This window comes from Bison bison, unplaced genomic scaffold, assembly GCF_000754665.1.
Source record: "Bison bison bison isolate TAMUID 2011002044 unplaced genomic scaffold, Bison_UMD1.0 scf7180017864384, whole genome shotgun sequence".
Classification (NCBI taxonomy): Eukaryota; Metazoa; Chordata; class Mammalia; order Artiodactyla; family Bovidae; genus Bison; species Bison bison.
This window is the reverse complement of record NW_011494956.1, coordinates 14,927,261-14,952,857: the sequence shown is the minus strand read 5'-3', so window position 1 is coordinate 14,952,857 and position 25,597 is coordinate 14,927,261. Positions and strand designations below refer to the sequence as shown.

General features: G+C 40.4%; 1 protein-coding gene across 1 annotated transcript in view; it reads left to right on the top strand.

Moving 5' to 3' along the window:
* Positions 1 to 23,271, top strand: part of PCCB (propionyl CoA carboxylase, beta polypeptide) — a 96,681-nt gene extending 73,410 nt beyond the window's left edge. The window contains exons 11-15 of the mRNA XM_010858255.1: positions 19,700 to 19,807; positions 20,046 to 20,146; positions 20,542 to 20,640; positions 21,564 to 21,663; positions 22,650 to 23,271. Of these exons, the coding sequence (XP_010856557.1) occupies positions 19,700 to 19,807; positions 20,046 to 20,146; positions 20,542 to 20,640; positions 21,564 to 21,663; positions 22,650 to 22,771 (530 nt within the window). The 3' untranslated portion in view covers positions 22,772 to 23,271. The remainder of the gene's footprint in view (positions 1 to 19,699; positions 19,808 to 20,045; positions 20,147 to 20,541; positions 20,641 to 21,563; positions 21,664 to 22,649) is intronic.
* Positions 23,272 to 25,597: the final 2,326 nt, after the last annotated feature.

The window sequence follows — 25,597 nt, the reverse complement described above, 5'->3', positions numbered from 1 at the left end:
GTTGGCCTCTGAGATTCCAAAACTCCCCACAGACCCGCCGGTGAGAGGGTTTCCTGGTGTTTGGAAACTTCTTCTCTTTCACGACTCCCTCCCTGGGACGGGTCTCCATCCCTAACTCTTTTGTCTCTCTTTTTATCTTTTATATTTTGCTCTACCTCCTTTTGAAGACAGTGGCCTGCCTTTCTGGGTGCCTGGTGTCCTCTGCCAGCGTTCAGAAGTTGTTTTGTGGAATTTTCTCAATGTTCAGATGATCTTTCAATGAATTTGTGGGGGAGAAGGTGGTCTCCCCATCCGATTCTTCTGCCGTCTTAGGACTGCCCCCCCCACCCCACTTTATTCTTTTGGATGTAGAAACTTAGTTATCCCAGCATCATTTGCCGAAGAGACTATTCTTTTCCTATTGAATGGACTTGGCATTTTTGTCAGAAATCAATGGTCTAGAGATGTATACATTTATTTCTGGCTTTTCAATACCATTCCTTTCATCTACATGTCTGTCCATATGCTGGTATTACATTGTTCTGATTACTGTAGGTTTGTAGTGAGTTTTAATAGTGGGAAGTGTGAGTCTTCTTGTGCTGTTCTTTTTCAAGATTATTTTGTAGCCCCCTTGCAGTTCCATATGAATTTGACTATTGATTGGCCTTTATACTGTTGCGAAAAAGGATGTTGGAAGTTTCATGGTGATTGCAGTGAGTCTATTGATCACTTCGTGTAGTATTGACATTTTAACTATGTAAAGTCTGACCCATGAACACAGGATGTCTTTCCATTTATTTTGGTCTTCTTTAATTTCTTGCAGCAAAGTTTTGTAGTTTTTAGTGTTTAAGTCTTTCATCTCCTTGGTTAAATTTATTCCTAGGTGTCTTACTGACTTAGATGCTATTGTAAATGGAATTCCTTTTTCAGTTTCCCTTTCAAATTGTTCATTATTGGCGTATAGAAAGCCAAGTATGCACCTGCTTTTGGTTTGCTGATCTTATAACCTGCAACTTTGCTGAAATTAGTAGCTTGAATAGCTTTCTTGTAAATTCTCTGGAATTTTCTATACATAGGATCATATTTATCCAAATAAAAGTAATTTTACTTCTTCCTCTCCAACTTGGATTCCTTTTCATTATTAACTGCTCTGGCTGGAACTTCCAGCACAGTGTTGAGTAGCAGTGGTACTAGTGTGCATCTTTGTCTTGTTCCTGATCCTAGGGTGAGAATTTTGTGTTTCATTATTCATTATAGGATGTTAGCTGTAGGTTTTTGTACATGGTCATGATGTTGGGGAAATTTCCTTCTGTTTGTAGTTTTCTGAGTGTTTTTCATGAAAGGTGATAGATTTTGCCAAATGCCTTTTCTGTGTCAGTTGAGATGACCATGTAGCTTTTGTCCTTTGTTGTATTAATGTGGTATATCATACTGATTGATATTTTTGTATATTGAACCACTTTGCATTTCTGTAGGTTTTAATAAATATATAATGATATGTATCTACCATTTGCAGCACCATACTAAATGGTTTCACTTGCCCTAAAATTCCTCTGCCTATTCATCACTCCCTTAGCCATAACCCTGATAGCCTGATAACCACTGGCAGTCACTCATGCGTCTGTTGTTTCTATAGTTTTCCAAAGTTTTGCAAAATACTGTGTAGTTAGAATCACACAGTATGTAGATTTTTTGGATCAGCCCCGTTCCAACTTGTTATATGGGAGAAGCTGGCCTGATAAAGCTGTTTACTCTGTGGTTCAAGTTTCCTCCATGTCTTGTCATTGCTTAATATCTGATTTCTTTTTAGCGTTAATATTACATTGTCTGGTTATATTACAGTTCATTTTTCTATTAATCTACTGAAGAATGTCTTTGCTGCTTTTAAGTTTTGGCAGTTATGAATAAAGCTGCTAAAAATACATATGCAAGTTTTTATGTGGACATGCATAAGTTTTCACCTCATTGGGTAAATATGGAGGAACATGATTGCTGGCTCAAAAAAGTAAGAGTGTGTTTTGCTTGTAAGTAAATTTGTAAGTATGTTTAGTTTGCCAAAGTGTCTTCTAGAGTGGCTGTGCTAATTTGCATCCCTACCAGCTGTAAGAAGAGTTCTCTTGCTCCACATCTTTTTTCAGCATTTGGAGTCAGTGTTCTGAGTTTTGGCTGTTCTGATAGGTGTGTAGTGGTATCTCATTATAACTTGCATTTCCTCGATGACATATGATGTAGAACATATTTTCATATGCTTATTTGCCTTGTCTGTGTTGTCTTTGGTAAGGGATCTGTTCAGGTCTTTTGCCCATTGTTTTGATTGGGTTGTTATTGTTGAGTTTGTTTGACCTAAATATAGGGGTGAACTGAAACAAGATCAAGAAAATGAGTTTATTCAGGAATAGCAGAGGAACTGTAATTCAGGACAAGCAAACTGTAGCAAGTTACAGATGAGTCCATTGAGGGTTTGGGGCAGGTTGTATTTATGGACAAGGAATGTAAAGAGGGGAGAGTTCAGTTAGGAGTCAGTTAAATAAACAACAAATGGAGACCAGCCTTGAAAACTTCCTGGGCAGATAAAAATCAGTTTAGCCACAGAAACAAAACTCAGCCCCCTCTTTGAGTCCAACCCGACCTGGGTCATCTCCCGTTTTTTAAACTTCCTGAGTTTGATATGAGACAGCCCCTGGTCAACCCCCTGTCATCTGAGAAGATTTTGGCACTATTGGTGTTGAGTAAATCAGGCATTTTAGAGAAATCCGTTTTTTAAGTTTTGTCTCCCTGAGGACAAATGTATGAGATTCTCCATTTTATATCCTATTTTAGACTGAAATTCTTTCACAAGTTTTAAGAGTTCTTTGTATATGTTAGATAGCAGGCTTTTGTCAGACTGTGTGTTTTGTATTTTCTCCCAGTCTGTGATTGTCTTCTCATACTCTGGATAGTGTCTTTCACAGAGGAGAAATTTTAATTTTAAGTCCTGCATACCAATTATTTCTTTCATGGATCATGCCTTTGAAAGTAGAGTATCTAAAAAGTTAACTGCCATACCCAGGGTCACCTAAGTATTCTCCCATGTTGTCTTCTAGGAGTTTTATAGTTTTGTGTTTTACGTTTAGGTCTGTGAATTCCATTTTGAGTTAATTTTTTATTGTAAAGGTATAAGGTTTGGGTCTACATCAGTTTTTTTGGATAGGGATGTCTGATTGTTTCAGCATCATTTGTTAAAAAGACTGTCTTTCTTCCATTTTATTACCTTTGATCCTTTGTCAAGATTACTTTATTATATTTATGTAAGTCTGTTCTGGACTCTATTTTGTTCCATTGATTTATTTCACCAATACCATACCTCATTTATTTCACCAATACCGTACCTCTTGATGATATTGAGTCTTTCTATCCATGAACATGGAATATCTCTTCACTTATTTAGCTTTTTGAGTTTTGTAATCTTTGTAAACTCTACATAAGAGTTTTGTAATCTTCCTCATATAGATCTTGTATTTGTTTTGTTAGATTTATGCCTATATATTTATTTCTGGCAGAGGGGTGTGTGCTAATGTAAATGGTGTTGTGTTGTTACTGATAGTTTCAAATTCATTGCTGGTATATAGAAAAGTGATTTACTTTAGTAAATTCACTTTGGATCCCACAACTTTGCTGTAATTATTAGTTTCAGCAGTATTTTTGTTCTATAGGATTTTCTACATAGACAATGGTGTCATCTGTAAACAAAGTTAGATTTCTTCCTTCCCAGTCTGTGTGGCTTCTATATATTTTCTTTTCTTGGTTTATTGTATTTGCTAGGACTTCCAGTACAGTTTTTACAAGGAGTGGTGAGAGGGCACATTCTTGCCTTTATACCTGATCTTAGTGGAAAAATGTCTAGGTTTTCATCATTACATATGATGTTGGCTCTGGGTTTTTGTGGATGTTCTTTATTAAGTTAAGAATATTTCCCCTTTTGTTGGGAGTTTTTAATCATGAGATGCTGGGTTTTGTGAATGCCTTTCTTCATCTATTGTTATGTTCATGTAGTTTTTCTTTAGATGTTGATGTAGTGGGATATGTGAATTGTTTTCCAGATAAATTATTTATTTGACTGTGCTGGGTCTTAGTTGTGGTACACGTGGTCTTTGATCTTTGTTGCAGCATGAGGATCTTCAGTTGTGGCATAAGAGCTCTTAGTTGCAATATGTGAACTCTTAGTTGTAGCATGTGGGATCTAGTTCCCTGACCAGGAATCAAACCTAGTCCCCCTGGATTGGGAGCCTGGAGTCTTAGCCATTGGACCACCAGGGAAGTCTATTTTTCAGATGTTGAATCAGCCTCACATACCTGGGATAAATCTCACCTGGAAGTAGTCTATAATTATTTTTGTCTGTTACTGAGTTTGATTTGTTAAATATTTTGTTGAGAATTCTTGCATTTATCTTTGTGAGAGACACTGGTCTGTAGTTTTCTTGTAATGTTGTTTCAGTATTAGGGTGATGATGGCCTCGTAGAATGAGTTATGAAATATACTGTCTGATTGTATCTTCTAGAAGAGATCATAGAAAACTGGTGCAATTTCATTTTTAAAGGTTTTTTAGAATTCTCCACCAAAGAACCTTTTTGGAGTGCGTTTTTTGTTGTTGCTGTTTTGTTTTTTGACTACACCACATGACTTACACAATCTTAGGTTCCCTGACCAGGGGTTGAACACAGGCCCTGGCAATGAAAGTGTGGAGTTGTAACCACTGGACTGCCAGGGCATTCCCTGAATTTGTTTTATAAATCATGTAAGAAATAAAAAGTGGTATTACAGTAATAATGCCAGAAATAATAACCAGAAATACAGTAATAATGACTTTCATATTTCCCTATGTAGTTATCTTTACTGGAGATCTTGATTTCTTTATATGGTTTTGTGATACCATCCACTATCTTTTTATTTCAACCTGGTGGGCTTGCTTTACCATTTCTTGTAGGGCAGGCATAGTGGTAACACACTCTTCAGCTTGTTTATCTAGAAATGTCTTAATTTGTCCCTCATTTTTGAAGGACAGCTTGCCAAGTATAGACTTCTTGGTTGAGCTTTTACTTTTTCAGCACTTTGTTTCTTAAATTTTTAATTGAAGTATATATTTTGTATAATATGTTACAGTGTACAATATAGTAATTCACAATTTTTGAAGGTTATAATTAAAAAATATTTATAGTTGTACATATATTTATAGTTGTAAAATATTGACTGTGTTCACTATGTTATGTAATGTACCCTGTAGCTTACTTTATACCTTGTGCCTCTCACTCTCTTACCCCGATATTGCTCCTCCTGTCTTATTTCTCCCCATTGACAACCACTAGTTTGCTGTCTACATCCGTGTCTGATTCTTTTTGGTTGTATACACTAGTTTTTTATATTTTTTAGATTCCATATGTAAGTGATATCATACAGTATTTGTCTTTCTCTGGCTTATTTCGCTTAGTATAATGCCCTCCAAGTCCATCCATGTTGCCACAAATGGCAAAATTTCATTCTTTGCATGTCTGAGTAGTATTCCATTATATGTATGAGTATTAGCCACTCAGTCATGTCTGACTCTTTGTGATCCAGTGGACTGTAGCTGACCAGGCTCCTCTGTCCATGTTATTCTCTAGGCAAGAATACTGCAGGAGTAGTCATTCCCATTTCCAGGTGATCTTCCTGACCCAAGCAGGAACCTGGGTCTCCCACATTGCAGGCAGATTCTTTACTGTATGAGCCACCAGGGAAGCCCATTATACATATATACCATTTTTCTCTATCTGTTCATCTGTTGATTGACACTTAGGTTGCTTACATATCTTGGCAATTATAAATAATGCTGCTGTGAACATTGGAGTGCATGTATCTTTTTGAATTAGTGGTGGTTTTTTTTTTTTTGGATACATACCCAGGAGTGGAAATTACTAGAGCAGAAGCACTGAATAGACATTTTTCCAGAGAAGAAATGCAGATGGCAAACATGCACATGAAAAGATCCTCAACCTCGCTAATTGTCAGGGAAATGAAAAATCAAACCCCCAATGAAATATCACCTCACACCTGTCAGAATCAGTCAGTTCAGTTCAATCGCTCAGTCGTGTCCAACTCTTTGCGACCCCATGAATTACAGCACACCAGGCCTCCCTGTCCATCACCAACTCCCGGAGTTCACTCAGACTCACGTCCATCGAGTCAGTGATGCCATCCAGCCATCTCATCCTCTGTCGTCCCCTTCTCCTCCTGCCCCCAGTCCCTCCCAGCATCAGAGTCTTTTCCAATGAGTCAACTCTTCGCATGAGGTGGCCAAAGTACTGGAGTTTCAGCTTTAGCATCATTCCTTCCAAAGAAATCCCAGGGCTAATCTCCTTCAGAATGGACTGGTTGGATCTCCTTGCAGTCCAAGGGACTCTCAAGAGTCTTCTCCAACACCACAGTTCAAAAGCATCAATTCTTCGGTGCTCAGCTTTCTTCACAGTCCAACTCTCGCATCCATACATGACCACTGGAAAAACCATAGCCTTGACTAGACGGACCTTTGTTGGCAAAGTAATGCCTCTGCTTTTGAATATGCAGAGACTATCTAGGTTGGTCATAACTTTCCTTCCAAGGAGTAAGCGTCTTTTAATTTCCTGGCTGCAGTTACCATCTGCAGTGATTTTGGAGCCCAGAAAAATAAAGTCTGACACTGTTTCCACTGTTTCCCCATCTATTTCCCTGTCAGAATAGCTATCATCAAAATTAACACAAATAAATGTTGGCAAAGATGTGTAGAAAAAGGAGCCCTTGTATACTATTAGTGGGAATGTATATTGGTACAGCCAGTATGCAAAACAGTATGGAGGGTTCTCAAAAACTAAAAAATAAAATTACCATTAAAAAAAATGGGGGAGCAAAGACTGCCACCACATTCTGCCTAGCAGTCTGTCTGCTGCACACACTGGGGTATCCCTCCAGGACCTGGCTTCAGAGAGGGGAGAATCCTTTGATGGGTCTGTGGCTTGGAAGAGTTTCTTCACCTGACCACGCCAGGTACCTTGATCACAGACTTTCAGCCTCCAGCACAAGATCAAGCCCTGAGTCTTTAGAGTGGAAGCATTGACTCCAAGACCATGGACTACCAGAGAACTAACCCTAGGGAGTATCAAATAGTGTGACTCACTCAAAGGAAACCACTTGAATACAAGACCCAGCATCACCCAACAACCAGTAGCCCCCTGTGCAGGATGCCTCATCTAAACAACAAACAAAATAAAAATATCACTCAGCTTTGCCCATCAGAGGAAAAACAAACAAACAAATAAAAACTCAGCACAAATCCCACCTATACAAAGCTTACACAAACCACTGGTCCAAACTTAGGAGGGCAGAAACCAAAAGGAAGAAAGAATTCAACCTTGAAGCCTGGGAAAAGGAAACCTCAAACACAATAAGTTAAAAAAAGAATAATGAAAAGGCAGAGGAATACTACACAAATGAAGGAACAAACTAGAAATGCAGAAGTCCAAATAAATGAAGAGGAAATAGGCAAACCACCTGAAAAAGAATTCAGAATAATAAAGATGATTAAAAACCTTGAAAAACAAATAGAGAAAATGCAAGAATCAATTAACAAAGACCTAGAAGAATTAAAGAATAAATATACAGAGGCAGACAACACAATTACTGAAATTAAAAACACTTTAGAATAAATCAATAGCAGAATATCTGAAGTAGAAGAACAAATCAGTGAGCTGGAAGATAAAATGGTGGAAATAACTTCTGTACAGCAGAATAAAGTAAAAAAAAAATGAAAAGAACTGAGGATTGTATCAGAGACCTTTGGGACAATATCAGACACACCAACATTCAAATTATAGGGGTCCCAGAAGAAGAAGAGAAAAAGAAAGGGTATGGAAAAATTTTTGAAGACATTATCATTGAAAATTTCCCCAACAAGGAAAAGGCAATAGTTAATCAAGTCCAAGAGGTGCAAAGAGTCCCATACAGGATAAACCCAAGGAAAAACATGCCAAGACACATAGTAATCAAGCTAACAAAGACTAAACACAAAGAAAGAATATTAAAAGCAGCAAGGGAGAAGCAGTAAGTAACACACAAGGGAAACCCCATACACTAAACAGCTCTTTCAGCAGAAATTCTGCAGGCCAGAATGGAGTGGCAGCATATATTTAAAGTACTGAAAGGAAAAAATCTACAACCAAGATTATTGTACCCTGCAAGGGTCTCATTCAAAATTGATGGAGAAATCAAAAGCTTTTTAGACAAGCAAAAATTAAGAGAATTCAGTATGACCAAACCAGCTTTACGACACATGTTAAAGGGACTTACATAGCCAAGAAATACAAGAGAAGAAAAAAAATCTACAAAAATCAACCCCAAATAATTAAGAAATGGCAATAGGAACATATATATCAGTAGTTACTTTAAATGTAAATGGATTAAATGCTCCAACCAAAAGACACAGACTGGCTAAATGGATACAAAAACAAGACCCATATATATGCTGTCTACAAGAAACCCACTTCAGACCTAAAGATACATACAGACTGAAAGTGAGAGGGTGGAAAAATATAGTCCATGCCAATAGGAAGGAAAAGAAAGCTGGAGTCAGTTCAGTTCAGTTGCTCAGTGATGTCCCACTCTTTGCGTCCCCATGAATCGCAGCATGCCAGGTCTCCTATCCATCACCAACTCCCGGAGTTCACTCAGACTCACGTCCATTGAGTCGGTGATGCCATCGAGCCATCTCATCTTGTGTTGTCCCCTTCTCCTCCTGCCCCCAATCCCTCACAGCATCAGAGTCTTTTCCAATGAGTCAACTCTTCACATGAGGTGGCCAAAGTACTGGAGTTTCAGCTTTAGTATCATTCCTTCCAATGAACACCTAGGATTGATCTCCTTTAGAATGGACTGGTTGGATCTCCTGCTGAAGTAGCAGTCTTCATATCTGACAAATAGACCTTAAAGTAAAGAATATTACAAGAGATAAGAAAGGACACTACATTATGAACTACATTATGATCAAGGGATCAATCCAAGAGGAAGACATAACAATTATAAATATTTATGCACCCAACACAGGAGCACCTCAATACATAAGACAAACACTAACAGACATAAAAGGAGAAATGGACAGTAACACAATAATAGTAGGAGACTTTAACACCCTACTCACACCAATGGACAGATCATCAAAACAGAAAATTAATAAGGAAATACAAGTCTTAAATGATACATTAGATGAGATGGATATCTGCAGGACATTGCATCCAAATGCAGAAGAATACACCTTCTTCTCAAATGCACATGGAACATTCTCCAGGATGGACCACATCTTGAATCACAAATCAAACCTCAGTAAATTTAAGAAAATTGAAATGGTATCAAGCATCTTCTCCGACCATAATGCTATGAGACTAGATATCAATTACAAGAGAAAAACTGTAAGAAATACAAGCACCTGGAGAGATTAAGCAACACGTTTGTAAATAATCAACAGGTTACTGAAGAAATCAAAAGGGAAATCAAAAAGTTTCTAGAAACAAATAACAATGAAAACACGACAACTCAAAACCTATGGGATGTACCAAAAGCAGTTCTAAGAGAGAAGTTTATAGCAATACAGTTCTACCTCAAGAAACAAGAAAAACATTGAATAGACAACCGAACTTTACACCTAAAACAACTGGAAAAAGAAGAACAAAAAAACTCTCAAAATTAGTAGAAGGAAAGAAATCATAAAGATCCTAGCAGAAATAAATGAAAAAGAAACAATAGTAAAGATTAATAAAACTAAAAGCTCATTCTTTGAGAAGATAAATAAAAGTGACAAACCTTTAGCCAGATTCATGAAGAAAAAAAGAGAGAAGAATCAAATCAACAGAATTAGAAAAAGAAGAGGTTCCAACAGACAATGCAGAAATACAAAGGATTATAAGAGACTATTATGAACAACTATATGGGAATAAAATGGATAATCTGGAAGAAATGGACAGATTCTTAGAAAAGTTCAATTCTCTGAGACTGAACCAGGAAGAAATAGAAATTATGAACAACCCAGTTACAAGCACTGAAATTGAAGCTGTGACCAAAAATCTCCCCTAAAACAAAAGCCCAGGACCAGATGGCTTCCTTCACAGGAGAATTCTGTAAGAACATTTAGATAAGAGCTAATGCCTATCCTTCCAAAATCTTTCAAAAAATCGCAGAGGAAGGAACACTTCCAAACTCACTCTATGAGGCCATCGTCACCATGATACCAAAAACAAAGACAACCCAAAAAAGAAAGCTACAGGCCAATATCACTGAAAAACATAGATGCAGAAATCCTCAACAGAATTTTAGCAAACAGAATTCAGCAACACATTGAAAAGCTCATACACCATGATCAAGTTGGGTTTATTCCAGGAATGTAAGGATTCTGCAATATATGCCAATCGATCAAATTGATATGCCATATTAACAAATTGAGAGATAAAAACCATATGATAATCTCAATAGATGGAGAAAAGTCTTTGACAAAATTCAGCACCCATTTATGATTAAAACTCTTCAAAAAATGGGCATAGAAGGAACTTACCTCAACATAGTAAAGGCCAAATATGAGAAACCTGCAGCAAACATTATTCTCAATGGTGACAACTGAAAGCAGTCCCCTTAAGAATAGGAACAAGACAAGGGTGTCCACTTTCACTACTGTTACTCAACATAGTTCTGGAAGTCTTGGCCACAGCAATCAGAGAAGAAAAAGAAGTAAAAGGAATCCAGATGGGAAAAGAAGAAATAACGTGCTCATGGTATGCAGATGACATGATACTGTACATAGAAGACCCTAAAGATAGTATCAGAAAGTTACTAGAGCTAATCAGTGAATTTAGCAAAATGCAGGATACAAAATCAATACACAGAAATCATTTTCATTTCTATATACTAACAATGAAAAATCAGAACGAGAAATTAAGGAATCAATCCTTAACAAAAAGAATTAAATATCTAGGAATAAACTTACCTAAGGAGACAAAAGAACTGTCCACAGAAAATTGAAAGACACTGAAGGAAGAAATCAAAGACGACATAAACAGATGGGGAGATATTCCATGTTCCTGGGTAGGAAGAATCAATATTGTCAAACTGGCTATACTACCAAAGGCAATCTACAGATTCAGTGTGATCAAATCACCAATGGCATTTTTCACAGAACTAGAACAAAAAATTTCACAATTCATATGGAAACACAAAGCCCCTGAATAGCCAAGGCAGTCTTGAGAAAGAAGAATGGAGCTGGAGGAATCAACCTTCCTGACTTCAGATTATACTAGAAAGCTACAGTCATCAAGACAGTATGCTACTAGCACAAATACAGAAATATAGACCAATGGAACAAGATAGAAAGCCCAGAAATAAACCCATGCACCTATGGGTACCTTATTTTTGACAAAGAAGGCAAGAATATACAATGGAGAAAAGACAGCCTCTTCAATAAATGGTGCCGGGAAAACTGGACAGCTATGTGTAAAAGAATGAAATTAGAACACTTCCTAACACCATACACAAAGAAAAACTCAAAATGGATTAAAGACCTAAAGGTAAGACCAGAAATTATAAAACTCTTAGAGGAAAACATAGGCAGAACACATGATGACATAAATCAAAGCAATATCCTCTATGACCCACCTCCTAGAGTAATGGAAATAAAAACAAAAGCAGGTGGGACCTGATTAAACTTAAAAGCTTTTGCACAGCAGAGGGAACTAAGCCTGGTGAAAAGACAGCCTTCAGAATGGGAGAAAATAATAGTGAATGAAACAATGACAAAGGATGAATTTCCAAAATATACATGCAGCTCATAGAACTCAGTGCCAGAAAAGCAAACAACCCAATCAAAAAGTGGGAAAAAGACCTAAATAGAAATGTCTCCTAAGAAGACATACCGATGGCTAACAAACACATGAAAAGATGCTCAACATCGCTCATTAGTAGAGAAATGCAAATCAAAACTATAATGGGATATCGCCTCACACTGGTCAGAATGGCCATCATCAAAAAGTCTACAAACAATAAGTGCTGGAGAGGGTGTGGAGAAAAGGGAACACTCTTGCACTGTTGGTAGGAATGTAAATGGATACAGCCACTATGGAAGACGGTATGGAGATTCCTTAAGAAACTAGGAATAAAACCACCATATGACCCAGCAATCCCACTCCTAGGCATCTACCCTGAGGAAACCAAAATTGAAAAAGGCACATGTATCCCACTGTTCATTGCAGCAGTATTTACAATAGCTAGAACATGGAAGCAACCTAGATGTCCATCGACAGATGAATGGATAAAGGAGTTGTAGTACATATACACGATGGAATATTACTCAGCCATAAAAAGGAAAGCATTTGAGGCAGTTCTGATGAGGTGGATGAACCTAGAACCTATTATACAAAGTGAAGTGAGTCAGAAAGAGAAAGGTAAATGTCATATTCTAACGCATATATACGGAATCTAGGAAAATGGTACTGAAGAACTTATCTACAGGGCAGCGGTGCAGAAACAGACACAGAGAGTAGACTTATGGACATGGGGAGAGGGGAGGAGAGTGTGAGATGTGTGGAGAGAGTAACATGGAAAATTACATTACCACATGTAAAATAGACAGCCAGTGGGAATTTGCTGTTATGTTTCAGCAAACTCAAACAGGGACCTGTATCAACCTAGAGGGGTGGGATGGGGAGGGAGATGGGAGGGAGGTTCAAAAGGGAGGGGATATATGTATACTTATGGCTGATTCATGTTGAGGTTTGACAGAAAACAGCACAATTCTGTAAAGGAATTATCCTTCAATAAAAATAAATAAAAAAATAGAACTCTCAGCACTTTAGATATGTATCCCATTGTCTTCTGGCCTCCATGGTTTCTGCTGAGAAATCAATTTGTAATCTTATTGACGATTCTTTGTATGTGATTAATCACTTACTTTTGCTACTTGCAGGATTCTTTTTCTTTAAATAGTTTGACTATAATGTGTCTCAGTGTGGATATGTGTGAGTTTATTCTACTTAGGCTTACAGTTTCTTGGTTTTGCTTCTTCACATCTTGTGCCAAATTCGAGAAGTTTTTTGGATATTATTTCTTCAAACAATGTCTCTACCTGTTTCTCCTCTCTCCTTCTTATGGTCCTGACTTGCTGTATATATTGGTTTACTTCATGATATTCATAGTCCGTTAGTCTCTAATCACTTCTGTTTTTCTTTTCTTTTTGTTCCTTTGATTGGATAATTTAAGTTTTGTTATTTTCAGGATTCCTCATCCTTCTTCCCGTCTCCTCAGTTCTGTTGAACCCCTGTAGCGATATTTTCGTTTCCGTTATTGTACTTTTTAGTAATAGAATTTGTTTGGTTCCTTTTTATAATTTGTTTCTCCATCGATATTCTCATTTTGCCCATGCATTTTTTCCTGTTTTCTGTTTGTTTGTTGTTTATTTCTTCATGTTTTTCTTTACCTCCGTGAGCATATTTAAAACAGTTGTTTTAAAATCTTTGTTTAGTAAATTTATTGTCTGGGCTTCCTTAAGGATGATTGTTTATATTTATTTGGTTCATTTGAATGGTTTTACTTTCCTGTTTCTCTGTATGCTTTTTTTTTTATTGTTGAAAACGGAACACTTGAATATTATAATGTGTTAAACTCTGGAATCATATTCTCCCCCTTTTCCAGAGTCTGTTGTTTTTTGATTGTTGAATGCTGTAGTAGTCCATTTGTCTAGTGACTTTTCCTAACTGTTTTTGCAGAGGCTGTATTCCTTGTTCTCTTCCATAGCTAGTATCCAACTACTATTTTTGACTGAGGTGCCAAAATAGATAAGAAAACATCTCTCTTAATCTTTGCAATTTGGCTCTGTATTGAGGCTTTCTTTCAACACTTGGCTAGACTTAAACAGAGCTTAGGGGTCAGCCCAAGGTTAAAGCTTAAGATCCTCTCAGGTCTTTTGTTTTGTAATGTTATGATTTCCTTTTCATTCATCTCAAGGTATTTTCTTTTTTAGAAAAATTTTATTCAAATATAGTTAGATGGTATCACCGACTCAACGGACATGAGTTTGGGTGAACTCCGGGAGTTGGTGATGGACAGGGAGGCCTGGCGTGCTGCAGTTCATGGGGTCGCAAAGAGTCGGACACGACTGAGCGACTGAACTGAACTGCAGTTGATTTACAGTTTTGTGTTAATTTCTGCTATACTGCATAGTCAGTTGCATTCTGATTTATCACAGGGTGTTGAATATTTTCCCCTGTGCTGTACAGTAGGACCTTGTTGTTTATCCACTGTCTATAGAATAGATTACACCTGCTCATAACCGCACTCCTAATTTGACTTCCCCGTACACCCTCCCCCTTGGCCACCATAAGTGTGTTTGTCCTCTGTCTGTTTCTGTTTCGTGCATGTGTTCATCTGTGTCATATTCTGTATTCCACATATAAGTGATATATGGTGTTTATCTTTCTGTTTCTGACTTACTTCACTTAATGTGAAAATCCCTTAGTCTGTCCATGTTGCTGCACATGGAATTATTTCATTCTTTTTTATGGCTGAGTAATATTTCATTGTGTGTGTGTATACACCACACACATCATTCTGTCACTGGACATGTAGGTTCTTTCCGTGTCTTGGCTGTTGTAGATAGTGCTGTTATGAACAATAGGGATGCAGGCGTCTTTTCGAAGTATAGTTTCTCTGGGTATATGCCTAGGAGTGAGATTGCTGTGTCATACTCCACCTCTATTTTTAGTTTTTTGAGGAACCTCCATAATGTTTTGCATTGAACTGCACTCATTTACATTCCCACCAACAGTGTAGGAAGATTCTCTTTTTTCTGCTCTCTCTCCAGCGTTTATTATTTCTAGGCTTTTTAATGTGGTCATTCTGACTGGTGTGAGGTGGTACCTCATTGTAGTTTTGATTTACATTTATTTAATAATTAGCAGTGATGAGCATATTTTCATGTGTCTGTTGGCCATCAGTGTGTCTTCTTTGGAGAAATGTCTGTTTAGGCCTTCTGACCATTTTTTGGTTGGTTATTTGCTTTTTTGTTATTGAATTGTAGAAGCTGTTTATATATTTTGGAAATTAAGCCTTTGCTGGTTGCATCATTTGCAAATATCTTCTCTCAGTTGGAAGTTTCTCTTTTTCATTTTGTTTATGGATTTCTTTGCTGTTTGAAAGCTTATATGCTTGGTTGATCTCATATGTTTATTTTTGCTTTTATTTCTGTTGCTATGAGAGACTGACTTATGAAAACATTGGTATGATTTATGTCAGAATGTTTTGCCAGTGTACTGTTCTTGGAGTTTTATGGTGTCTTGTCTTACATTTAAGTTTTTCGGCCATTTTGAATTTCTTTTTGAGTATGCTCAGAGGGTGGTTTACATGTTGCTGCCCAACTTTCTTAACACCACTTGCTGAAAGACTGTTTTTTCCCATTGTACACTATTGCCTTCTTTGTCGAAGATTAATTGCCCTTAGCTCTGTGGGTTTATTTCTGGGCTCTCTGTTTTGTTTCACTGATCTATTCAAGGTACTTTCTAATTTCCCTTCTCAGATCTTTTCCAAGCATACATCTCGCCCTAGGCATATCTGCCTCTTTCTGAAGTTCCTTGTATATACAGTTGCTCTTGAATGTCCAAATTCTGCCCCACCCCCGCCAAACCCCCACTCTGCCTGTTTTTTTTCCTCCCTGGCCTTAGATGATATCAACTGTAATCTCTTGCCCCAGATGACTGTCGGCGGTTCTTTTTTCTCACAGTGAGCGTTGGCTGCTCCTTTTGTGGTCTGGGTGAGTTCTGAGTTAGGTACAGAGATGAAAGGCTTGCGTCATCTTTCAGGGCACCCTCACACAAGGTAGAACAGACTTACATGGTGGTTTGTGTCTGAGGTCGTCTTTCCTTCCTCTAGAACCAGGGAGAATGTGGGGCAAGTGTAATTCAAAATGCCACAAAGCTTTTCTGCAGTTTCTAAATTGCCTTTTTTCCCATTTCAGCTTTTGCTTAGTTAACTTGCCTGTTTCAGAATTTTGACAAAGTTAGTTCTGACTGTTTCTGCTTGTTTTTTGCTGCTTCTCTTTGAGGATAGGAGCTAGGTGCTGTCTGTCCCACCGTTTTGTGTTTAGAAATTGTGTTTACTCATGCTGAATGTGCATTTTGTTTCTGTGGTAAGTTCTCATCTGTTCACATATTCTCGAGTTCCTCCTCCTCACTGTGTCTGTCCCTGGCGTGGGCTTCACATGATTTCCTGTGTCTGCACAAAGAGATTTCTTGTCCCGAGAGCATGTCTGCAGGTTCTGGTACCCTCCGGTACAGGCACACTCTCACAGGCTCACTTTTGAAGAAACTGCTTGGCTTATTCTGGAAACTTTATCTTCAAATACCTAGACTTCTATCCCAGGGCCTTCCTGAGCCCTGATTGGGGTCTGAATACTTGGTTCCATTGTGGTTCTTCAGCTTCCCTCCTTCTGACTTTGTAATTTTCTTTGTGATATTTATGGCGAGTCCTAAAGTGTCAGAGGCTCACAGAGGAGGCCTCTGTCATGGCTCTCATTTATGTTCCTTTTTTATTGATGTAGTTGATTTACAATGTTGTGTTAACTTCCGCTGTACAAAAAAAGTGATTCAGTTATACATATATTAATGTATATATACTTTTTCATATTCATGATAAACCATGGGGTATTGAATATAGTTCCCCATGCTATATAGTAGGACCTTCTTGTTTATCCATTTTTTGTATACTGGTTTGCATCTGCTAATCCCAAGCTCGCACTCCTCTCCCCTTTCTCTCCTCCCCCTTGGCACCGGTTCTTGTTTCTTCCTTGTAGAATTCGCCAGGGCTCATTGGACTCCCTGGGTGCCAGATGCTCTGACAGGCCTGGACTATGGTGAGGAAGCCAAGCTCTTGGACCTAGGGCCCGCTCTTGGCTCAGGGTCACAGGTTTTCCATTTCTGACTATTTTCAATTCCCCAGTGATTTTATCTTGTTTTGGTTGTCATTGCTCATATTTTTCTTCCTTTTGATTTTTATTCTGACCTCTTTTCCATCTTGTGGTTTCTTAGAGTTGTCTTCATCCCAGGACTCATCATTCACATTCTTTATTAACATAGATTTGGATAGAGAGGGAAGAGGGGAGATTTAAAACATTTTTTTTTCACTGAGTTATAATTTACAGACCATAAAATGCACAGCTTTTACATGCTCATTTGGGTGGGTTTTGGCAGGTTGACAATTGATGTGTGCTAAATCACTTCAGTCATATCTTTGTGACCCTATGGACCGTAGGCTCCATGGGATTCTGCAGGCAAGAAAACTAGAGTGGGTTGCCATGCCCTCCTCCAGGGATCCTCCCCACCCAGGGGGAAACTCTGAACCTGTAATGCATCCAAAATAAGATACAGAACATTCTGTCATCTCAGAAAACGCATTTAGCAAGACGGAAGCTTTGCCTATTGTTGTTATTTTTTGAGTTGTCTTTTTATTGCTAATTTTTAAGGTTCTTTACATATTCTGATGTGAACCCTTTGTCAGAGTTGTGTATTTTAAATATTTTTTTCATGGTCTATGACTTGTTTATTTATTTAAGTCTTTTGACTCACATTATTTTTAAAAAGTGGTAAAATCCTTTTTATCAGTGTTTGACTTCTGATTAGAGCTTTTTGTGTCCTGTCCGGGAAATCTTTGCCTACTGCAAGGTTTCGAAGACAGTCCAAGTCACCTTCTCGGAGCTTTGTGGTCGTGGGTTATGTTAAGCTCTCTGATCCATTTTGGTTGATTTTCGTGTGTAGAGTATGGAGTGAAACAGAATTACCGTTTGTTAAGAAGACTTGCTTTCCACATTGTTTTGGTGTGTGGTCTGAAATCAGTCCTCTGGGTCTATTTCTTCTCCATCTGTCCTGTTTTGTGGCTGGTTTTGCCCACCTTTATGCCTCTGCCATCTTGTCTTGATTTCTGAAGCTTTATAGTTCTTGGTGGTTCTCAACTAGGAACAGTTTCAATGTACTGGGAACATGTGGCTATATTGGAAACAATTTTGATTGTCCCAGTGGGAGTGAGGGGTGGAGGGGGGCTCCTGACATCTAGTGTGTCTAACCCAGAGATGGTGACTAAACATTCTACATGCAGAAGTCAAACCCCCATAGCAAAGAATTATTCCGTCTGAAATGTTGGTAGTGCCAAGGTGGAGAAACCCTGCTTTTGTGAGTTTTCAGGTCAGCTAGAAGAAGTCTTCTGATACTGCTATTTTAAAAAAATACCATTGACTAGTCTATCTTCTTTGTATTACCATATGAATTTTAGAATCTGCTTATCAGTTTCTACAAAGGCATTTCCTATGATTTTGATAGGAATTGCTTGAAAATGCAAATTTGTCCAGCTATGCTAGCCTGGCTATTAAGCTTTAAATCTGAAATAATAAAATAGTATAAGTAATTAAGATTCAATACGATTAGGAGCTTAGTCTCTCACTTTCCCTAGTCGTATCTCAGGTGTTCAGTAGCCACATGTGTCTAGTGGTTACTATGTCAACAAATAACAGAGCCAGAGAACATTTTCATCATCATAGGAGGTTCTCTTGGACAGCACTGGCATAGTTCAGTTTGGGGATTTATATATTCTTCTGATCCAGGAGTACTTAAGTTTTTTACGGACATTCTTTATCAGATAGTAGACGTTCCATTGCACTCATAGTTTAGTGCTAGTTTTTAATTATGAATATTGGATTTTCTCAGATGTTTATGTCTGTTGTGATGACCGTATTGTTTTTTTCCTTTAGTAAGTTCACTGCTTTTCACACATTAGATCAACTCTGGATTCTTGGGTTAAACTGCACTTGCCAGTGTTTTTATACTATCTCAGGACTCGCTGCATCTGTGTTCATGAGGGATTTTGCTCTGCATTTTCTTGTCCCAAAACAAGAAGTTTTGGTATCAGGATAATGCTGACCTCATAGAGCACTCTGCAGACTGTTCTGGGTGAGAGGATTTACTAGGAATTGAGCTCTTATTCTATTCTGTGCCATTTTACCGATACCATCTCCTTTAATCTTTAAACTATGGTAGGGCTTCCCTGCTGGCTCAGTTGGTAAAGAATCTGCCTGCAATGCGGGAGACCCCGGTTCGATCCCTGGAGAAGCAAATGGCAACCCGCTCCAGGGCTCTTGCCTGGAGAATTCCATGAACAGAGCCTGGCTAGCTATAGTCCATGAGGTCGCAAGAGTTGGACACAACTTACGACTAACCCACCACCTCCATAATAGGGGTAGTAACATCCCTCCTTTTCAGGTGGGGAGTCTCAGGCTCAGGAAGTAATTTCCCCAAACACATGGCTGTGGTTGACGGAGGCAGAATCCAGTTCCAACCGCACAGACTCTAGAAGGCCAGCCCTGGGATGAGGCCTCCCACTGCGGCTCCAGGGCTGAGGGGGGCTGTGCCCAGGTGACAGCTGCCCTTCAGTCCACCAGACAAAGACTGGATGTCTGTGCTGGGGTGTGGTGCCAGCCCCTGGGGCTGAGCCACCGCTGGGTCCTCTGGCCAGTGCCAGGGGGATTCTCCTGTCTCCCCTGTTTTTCCTGGAGTATGAAGCTCTCCTTTAGTTTCTCTGATGATGAAACTTTGGTACCCCTGTGGAAACCAGCTCTGAATGGTTGCCCAGTTTGGGTGGGGATTGGACTGGTCTCTCTCTTTCTAGGCTGCTTGGACATTAATTCTTCCGTGAAAGGGGCTCGTTTCGTCCGATTCTGTGACTCGTTCAACATTCCCCTCATCACTTTTGTGGATGTCCCCGGCTTCCTGCCTGGTGAGTCACTGATGGAGGTGGGCCAGGAGAGGTGGTTTTGCCCAGTGAGACGCCCGCTTTATTTGGAGGTCCTCTTGCACAGTTCCCTCAGGATTTGTGATGCTGCCATCCTCTGGGTGTCTGGAGGGTGGGGCTGGCTGGGGGTGGCCCTGTGGGGAAGGGGAAGCCCTCACAGCTGAGAGTGGGGGTGGGCCCTGGGGAGACTCTGTGGGGATCCAGTAACTTGCCCGTGACATAGGCACCGCGCAGGAGTATGGGGGCATCATCCGCCATGGCGCCAAGCTGCTCTACGCGTTTGCAGAGGCCACTGTGCCCAAAGTGACGGTCATCACCAGGAAGGTGAGGAGCTCAGGCTGGAGCCTGCTCACCCCCAGCGGCGGGGCCTGGGGGTTGGGGGTCTGGCCGAGAGGGTCAGCAGTGCTGGAAGGAGTCTACGCCTCACTCCCCTTAACAAGTTCTTGAGGATGGCTTGGCATGGATGGTCCTGCAGACACGCCCAGCAGAGAAGTCCCTGCTCATCTGGGAGTGGGAAAAGGCCGGCAGACCATGACTGTGAACTGTGAAAGGGCTGTGGCTGCGCCCTGGTATTCCCGGGCCTCCCAGCCCTGGGCCTTCAGGAGCCCAGGAGGGCCAGTCTTGCTTTTTATCCTCATTTCACTTGGCTTCCTGGGGTCTTATAGGGACGTGATCTGGTTGACTCAGGCGCTAACATTCAGCATTTGGGACTGTTCTAGGCCTACGGTGGTGCCTATGATGTCATGAGCTCCAAGCACCTCTGTGGTGACACCAACTACGCCTGGCCCACGGCAGAGATTGCAGTCATGGGAGCAAAGGTAAGACCCTCCAGCTTTCCCTTCTCCTGGCTCCAGGGACTCCACTCTCCCCGCACAGCTGGGAAGTGTTGGGAAAGGCCTGGGCCCCTGGGGTCGCCAGGCCTCTGGGGAGTTGGGGTCTGGACCTTGGCAATCCCCCTCCTGCACTCTCACTTCAGGCACAGACCCAGGTAGTAGGCACCTTGAGTGGATTCAGGGGTTCAGTAGAAGGGAAAGGGCTGAGTCAGCTGAACCAGTTGTTGGAGGACTGGATGTTTCCCCAACCCCATCCCCAGCTCCCAAGAGGGCCTGGAGCCACTCCTGCAGCCCCCGGAGGCTGAGCTGTAGTCCTGACCCTGCTGACTCTGGGCAGGGTGCCTTCTGTTGCTTAGTCTACCCACCACTCCTTTCCTGCTTTGAAATAGCTGTCGGGGTTGAACCAGGTATCTCCCAGGCCCCAACCTCCCCAAGCTGACTTTTAGGGGTTCTGACAGGAAGGCTTCTCTCTCAGTCCTCATTTTTCTACATTTGCATTATAGTTTCTCTGTCTCCGGCCATTGAGTTGTGTGCTCAGGGCTCAGGATAATGAAAAAGTGTAACAGCATTCTGCTTCCCTTGATACAGGGACCTTGACTCTTAACAGTGGAAACTGGGCCAAATATCTTGGCCTCGGAGAAGGACAAATGCACTTGGAGAGGTTAGGACAGAATCTAGGGAGGCAGGCGATGCTGTGGTCTGGGCCACCCGGTCACTGGGGCCGTGGCTGAGCATCCGTTGCAGCCGTGGGGTTATGGCGGCCGCTCCAGGCATCTGTGTGGCCACTGCTGTCCAGCACACGTTGTTTACCGAGACATTTGCAATCACTCCCAGTGGTGTTGAGAGGAGGGGGGCCTACCCTGGTCTCCGGGGGCCTCCAGGACGATCACCAACTCCTCTCGTGACAGGGTGCTGTGGAGATCATCTTCAAAGGGCACGAGAATGTGGAGGCTGCTCAGGCAGAGCACATCGAGAAGTTTGCCAACCCTTTTCCTGCAGCCGTGAGAGGTGGGCCTGTAGTGGGGAGAGCGGCTTGGCTCAGTTGTTGGATTGCTTGCTGCTTATTTTGCTCCAGAAGGCCTACCTTTGCCCTTCCTGTTGAGTCTGGAGACTAGAGAGGGCTGGCTGGACCATGAGCCGTCATCACTTAAGGGCAGAGGGGCCTGTATGGGCCACTTTGTAACAGGTCAAGAAAACATTGCTGAGGTGGCTAAATCTCTCTTTGTGGTGTTCCAGTTACCCAGTACTGTGAAAAATCTACTCAAAACAAAGTGGTCTAAAATAACCTCCCTGCACCTTCCCCTCATAGTTCTGAGGGTCAGCATTTGGTCTGGGCTGAGCTGGGTGGTGGTTCTGCTGGCATCAGTCATGGAAGTATGTCATCTAGCTGCCTGGCTGGGGCTGGATAGTCCGTGGTGGCCCTACTTACATGGCTGGTGCTGGCTGTCAGCTGGACTCTCCTTCACGGGGTTGCTTATTCTTTGGGAGGTGAGTCCACGCTGCTCTGCAGGGTGTCCTGAGGGCAGCAAGAGGGTGAGAGGGGAGAGAAGGTGCCTTGAGGCCTGGGTGTGGAAGTTGCAGTGTTACTCTTGCTACATTCTACTGGCCAAGGCAATTTACAAGGCCAGGTGAAGAAGTACAGTCCACTTCCTGATGGGAAGAGTGGCAAAGTAAAGTGGCAAGACGGACTTATGCATAGGATGGGACGAATGATTGTAGTGAGTTTTAAAAAATAAAAGTGCACTTCCATCTTGACAGGATGGAAGAGGGGTCACATTTTCCTTTTCTTGCTGAATGTTTCTGGGCCAGTTTGGGACCCGCCAGAGGAACAGGGGGCTCCTGGGGTCATGGGGAGGTTCACAGGACCGAGCCGCTCTTGTGTCGGCCTGGGCCCTGTGCACACTGTTGGCCCCAGAAGGTGGTGCCCACATCGAGCACCACGTAAGGGGTTGGTGGGCAGCAGGTGATCCGCTTCCTTTCCTGTGCTTCCCCAGGGTTTGTGGACGACATCATCCAGCCTTCCTCCACACGTGCCCGAATCTGCTGTGACCTGGATGTCCTGGCCAGCAAGAAGGTACAGCGCCCTTGGAGGAAACATGCGAATATTCCATTGTAAATGAATCAGGCAAAGATAAACCAGGAGCTAATTACTGCCTGGCCATTTGTATACGCCCCTGCCTTTGCAATCATGAAACCTGGGAATCTAAATACAATTAATCACTTGAAATGGCTAAGTTTATTAAATCCTAGAAAGATTTCATTTGTGCCTTACTGTAAACTTATTTTATTAAAAATCTTAACTGATATATTTTGAGCTTAAATTTATTTTTCTTTGTGGTAGAAATCTGAAAAATGAAGAAAACTAGAAAGAAAACACTATAGTGTGATCACTTTGAGCTGACCCTTATCTGTGTATTGTTTTCCTTTCTTTCCCTAAGAATTAATTTTTTCTCTGAAGGTGAGATAATAAGCCTTTAGGGTGAACTACTTATCTGCGTAGGCTTCAGTTATAAATGATATATGATATTATAAATGATATAATATTTAAATGATGTATACTGTCCTTCTGTTTCCTTCAGGAAATGTTGAGGATTAAAGGTATTTATAATTGTGTTGTATACATGTGTGTGTCTATCAGAATAGATGCTTAGGAAGCATATGCTGTATAGTAATTGCTTACCTTATATTAACTTCTTTCCAGAAATGTGTTCTCAGATTTTAAAAAACTTTTTTGGAAAATTTCAAACCTGTGGAAATATGGCAAGAGCTGTATACTCTTTACCTAGATTCTCCAGTTCTTAACACTTTCTACATTTGCTTCATCTCCTACATAAATGTATAATTACTATTTTTATTGACCTATTTGAGAGTAAGTTACAGAATCATAAACCTTTGTCTCTCCAGATTTCAGTGTTTATTTCCTGTGAAACAAGGCTCATTGTCTTACATGGTCTTTAATGAGATTGACATTTTTGAAGCATGTTTGTAAAATATTTTGTAGACAGTCGCTCAGTTTGGGTCTGTCTGATTGTTTACAGACCTTTAGATCCAGGTAAGAATAATACACGAGTGTTCTTTTCTTATATTACATTAGGAAGCACGTTAGTTTTTTCCCATTATTGATGAAATTGAATCTGATCACTTGGATAAGGTGACAGCTACAAAGATGACAGCCTTTGTAATTTTCTCTTTGTAATTAGTAACGAATCTGGGGGCATTTTGTAAGCCCACTTTTGTCAGCACACTTTTGTCTAGTACTTGTAGTACGATTCTTGCCTCAATCAGCTGTTCTGTGTTGGTTATAAAATACTGTATTTCTGATTCTATCATTTTATCCATAAGGAAGGAAGGATGGAGTTTTCTCCTCTTCAAAAAATTTTTAGTATCAATTTAGACATGTAGATTATGTTTTCATTTTTAAACAGTTTTCCTGAAATAGTTTATTTTTCTTACTATGTTCAGTTGTGTCTGACTCTTTGCGACCCCATGGACTGTATTGCTAGGCTCTTTTGTCCATGGAATTCTCCAGGCAAGAATTCTGGAGTGGGTTGCCCTTCTCCCCATCCAGGGATCGAACCCGGGTGTCCTGCAACTGCAGGCAGACTTTTTACTGTTTGAGCCGCTGGGGAAGCCTTTTCTTACTGTGCCATCCTTCACCCTATCAAATTGTCAGACGCACATTATACTAGTTTGTTACATTTTTCTCCCTGTCCCATACCTTCACCCCAGGGTTTTTTTTTTTAATTTATGATTTTTGGCTGGGCTGGGTCTTTTTTGTTGTGTGGGCTTTTCTCTAGTTGTGGCAAGTTGGGGCTACTCTGTAGTTGCACTGCTCAGGCTTCTCGTTGCAGGGCACAGGCTCGAGGGCATATGGTTTCCCAGTAGTTGCGGCTCCCAGGCTCAGAAGCACAGGCTCCGTAGCTGTGGTGAACGGGCTTAGTTACTCTGAGGCATGTGGGATCTTACCGGACCAGGGATCGAACCCGTGTCTCCTGCATTGGCAGGAGGATTCTTTACCACTGAGCCACCAGGGAAGCCCCACCCTAGGCTTTCTTGAGATTGAGAATCATATTTTCATAGCTGAAATCTGTGCTTGGTACATAATTTCATAAATGCTTGTTTTTAGTGAATGAATATAAATATATTCAATCATGGGTTCTTTAAAGATTTAATGTTACACATTTTGATGTTCAGAATTTCCTGATATGGCCAGAGGGGTGCTCTTTCAAGCTGGTTTCTTAGTCCTTTTGGTATGTTACAGTAATTTTTTGTGCCCTTGCTTATTTTTTGACACAGGATAATATACTCGGTTCATCGTATGTTTTTCTTAGAGCCGTGGTTTCTTTTAGTAGATGAAATTTGGATGCAAACATTGACCCTAGATTTTCACATTGATACTGGCTTTGTCATTGCTTCTAGGTATTTTCAGTGGACTATGAAATATTTATCCTGGTATGTGTGTGTGTATATATGTATATGGGGAACATATATTCATGAAAATATATATATTATGTACATTTTTGAAAATTTGAGTTCATACTGAAACTTTTAATTCTAATCTAACATATAAGTTATTTGCTTTTCTTTTTTTCCATAATTAGGTCTTCTCCTACACTGATGAAATGGGCTCTTATTCAGTATATACTTGACCCTTGAACAATGTGGAGGTTAGGGGGGCCTGCCCTCCTGATGTTGAGAAGCCATGTAAAATATACTTGGCTCTCCCTATATGCAGATCCAGTCTGTGGTTCCACGTCCAGGATTCAATCAACTGTGGGCCATGTAGTACTGTAGTAGCTACTGTTGAAAAACCTGTATAAGTGGACTTGCCCAGTTAAAACCTGTGTTTTTTAAGGGTATTTTACTCACTTGCTTAGTCCTACAATAAACACCAATGTCAGAGATACTATAGCTTTATCAACATCAAATCTTCTAAAGTTCA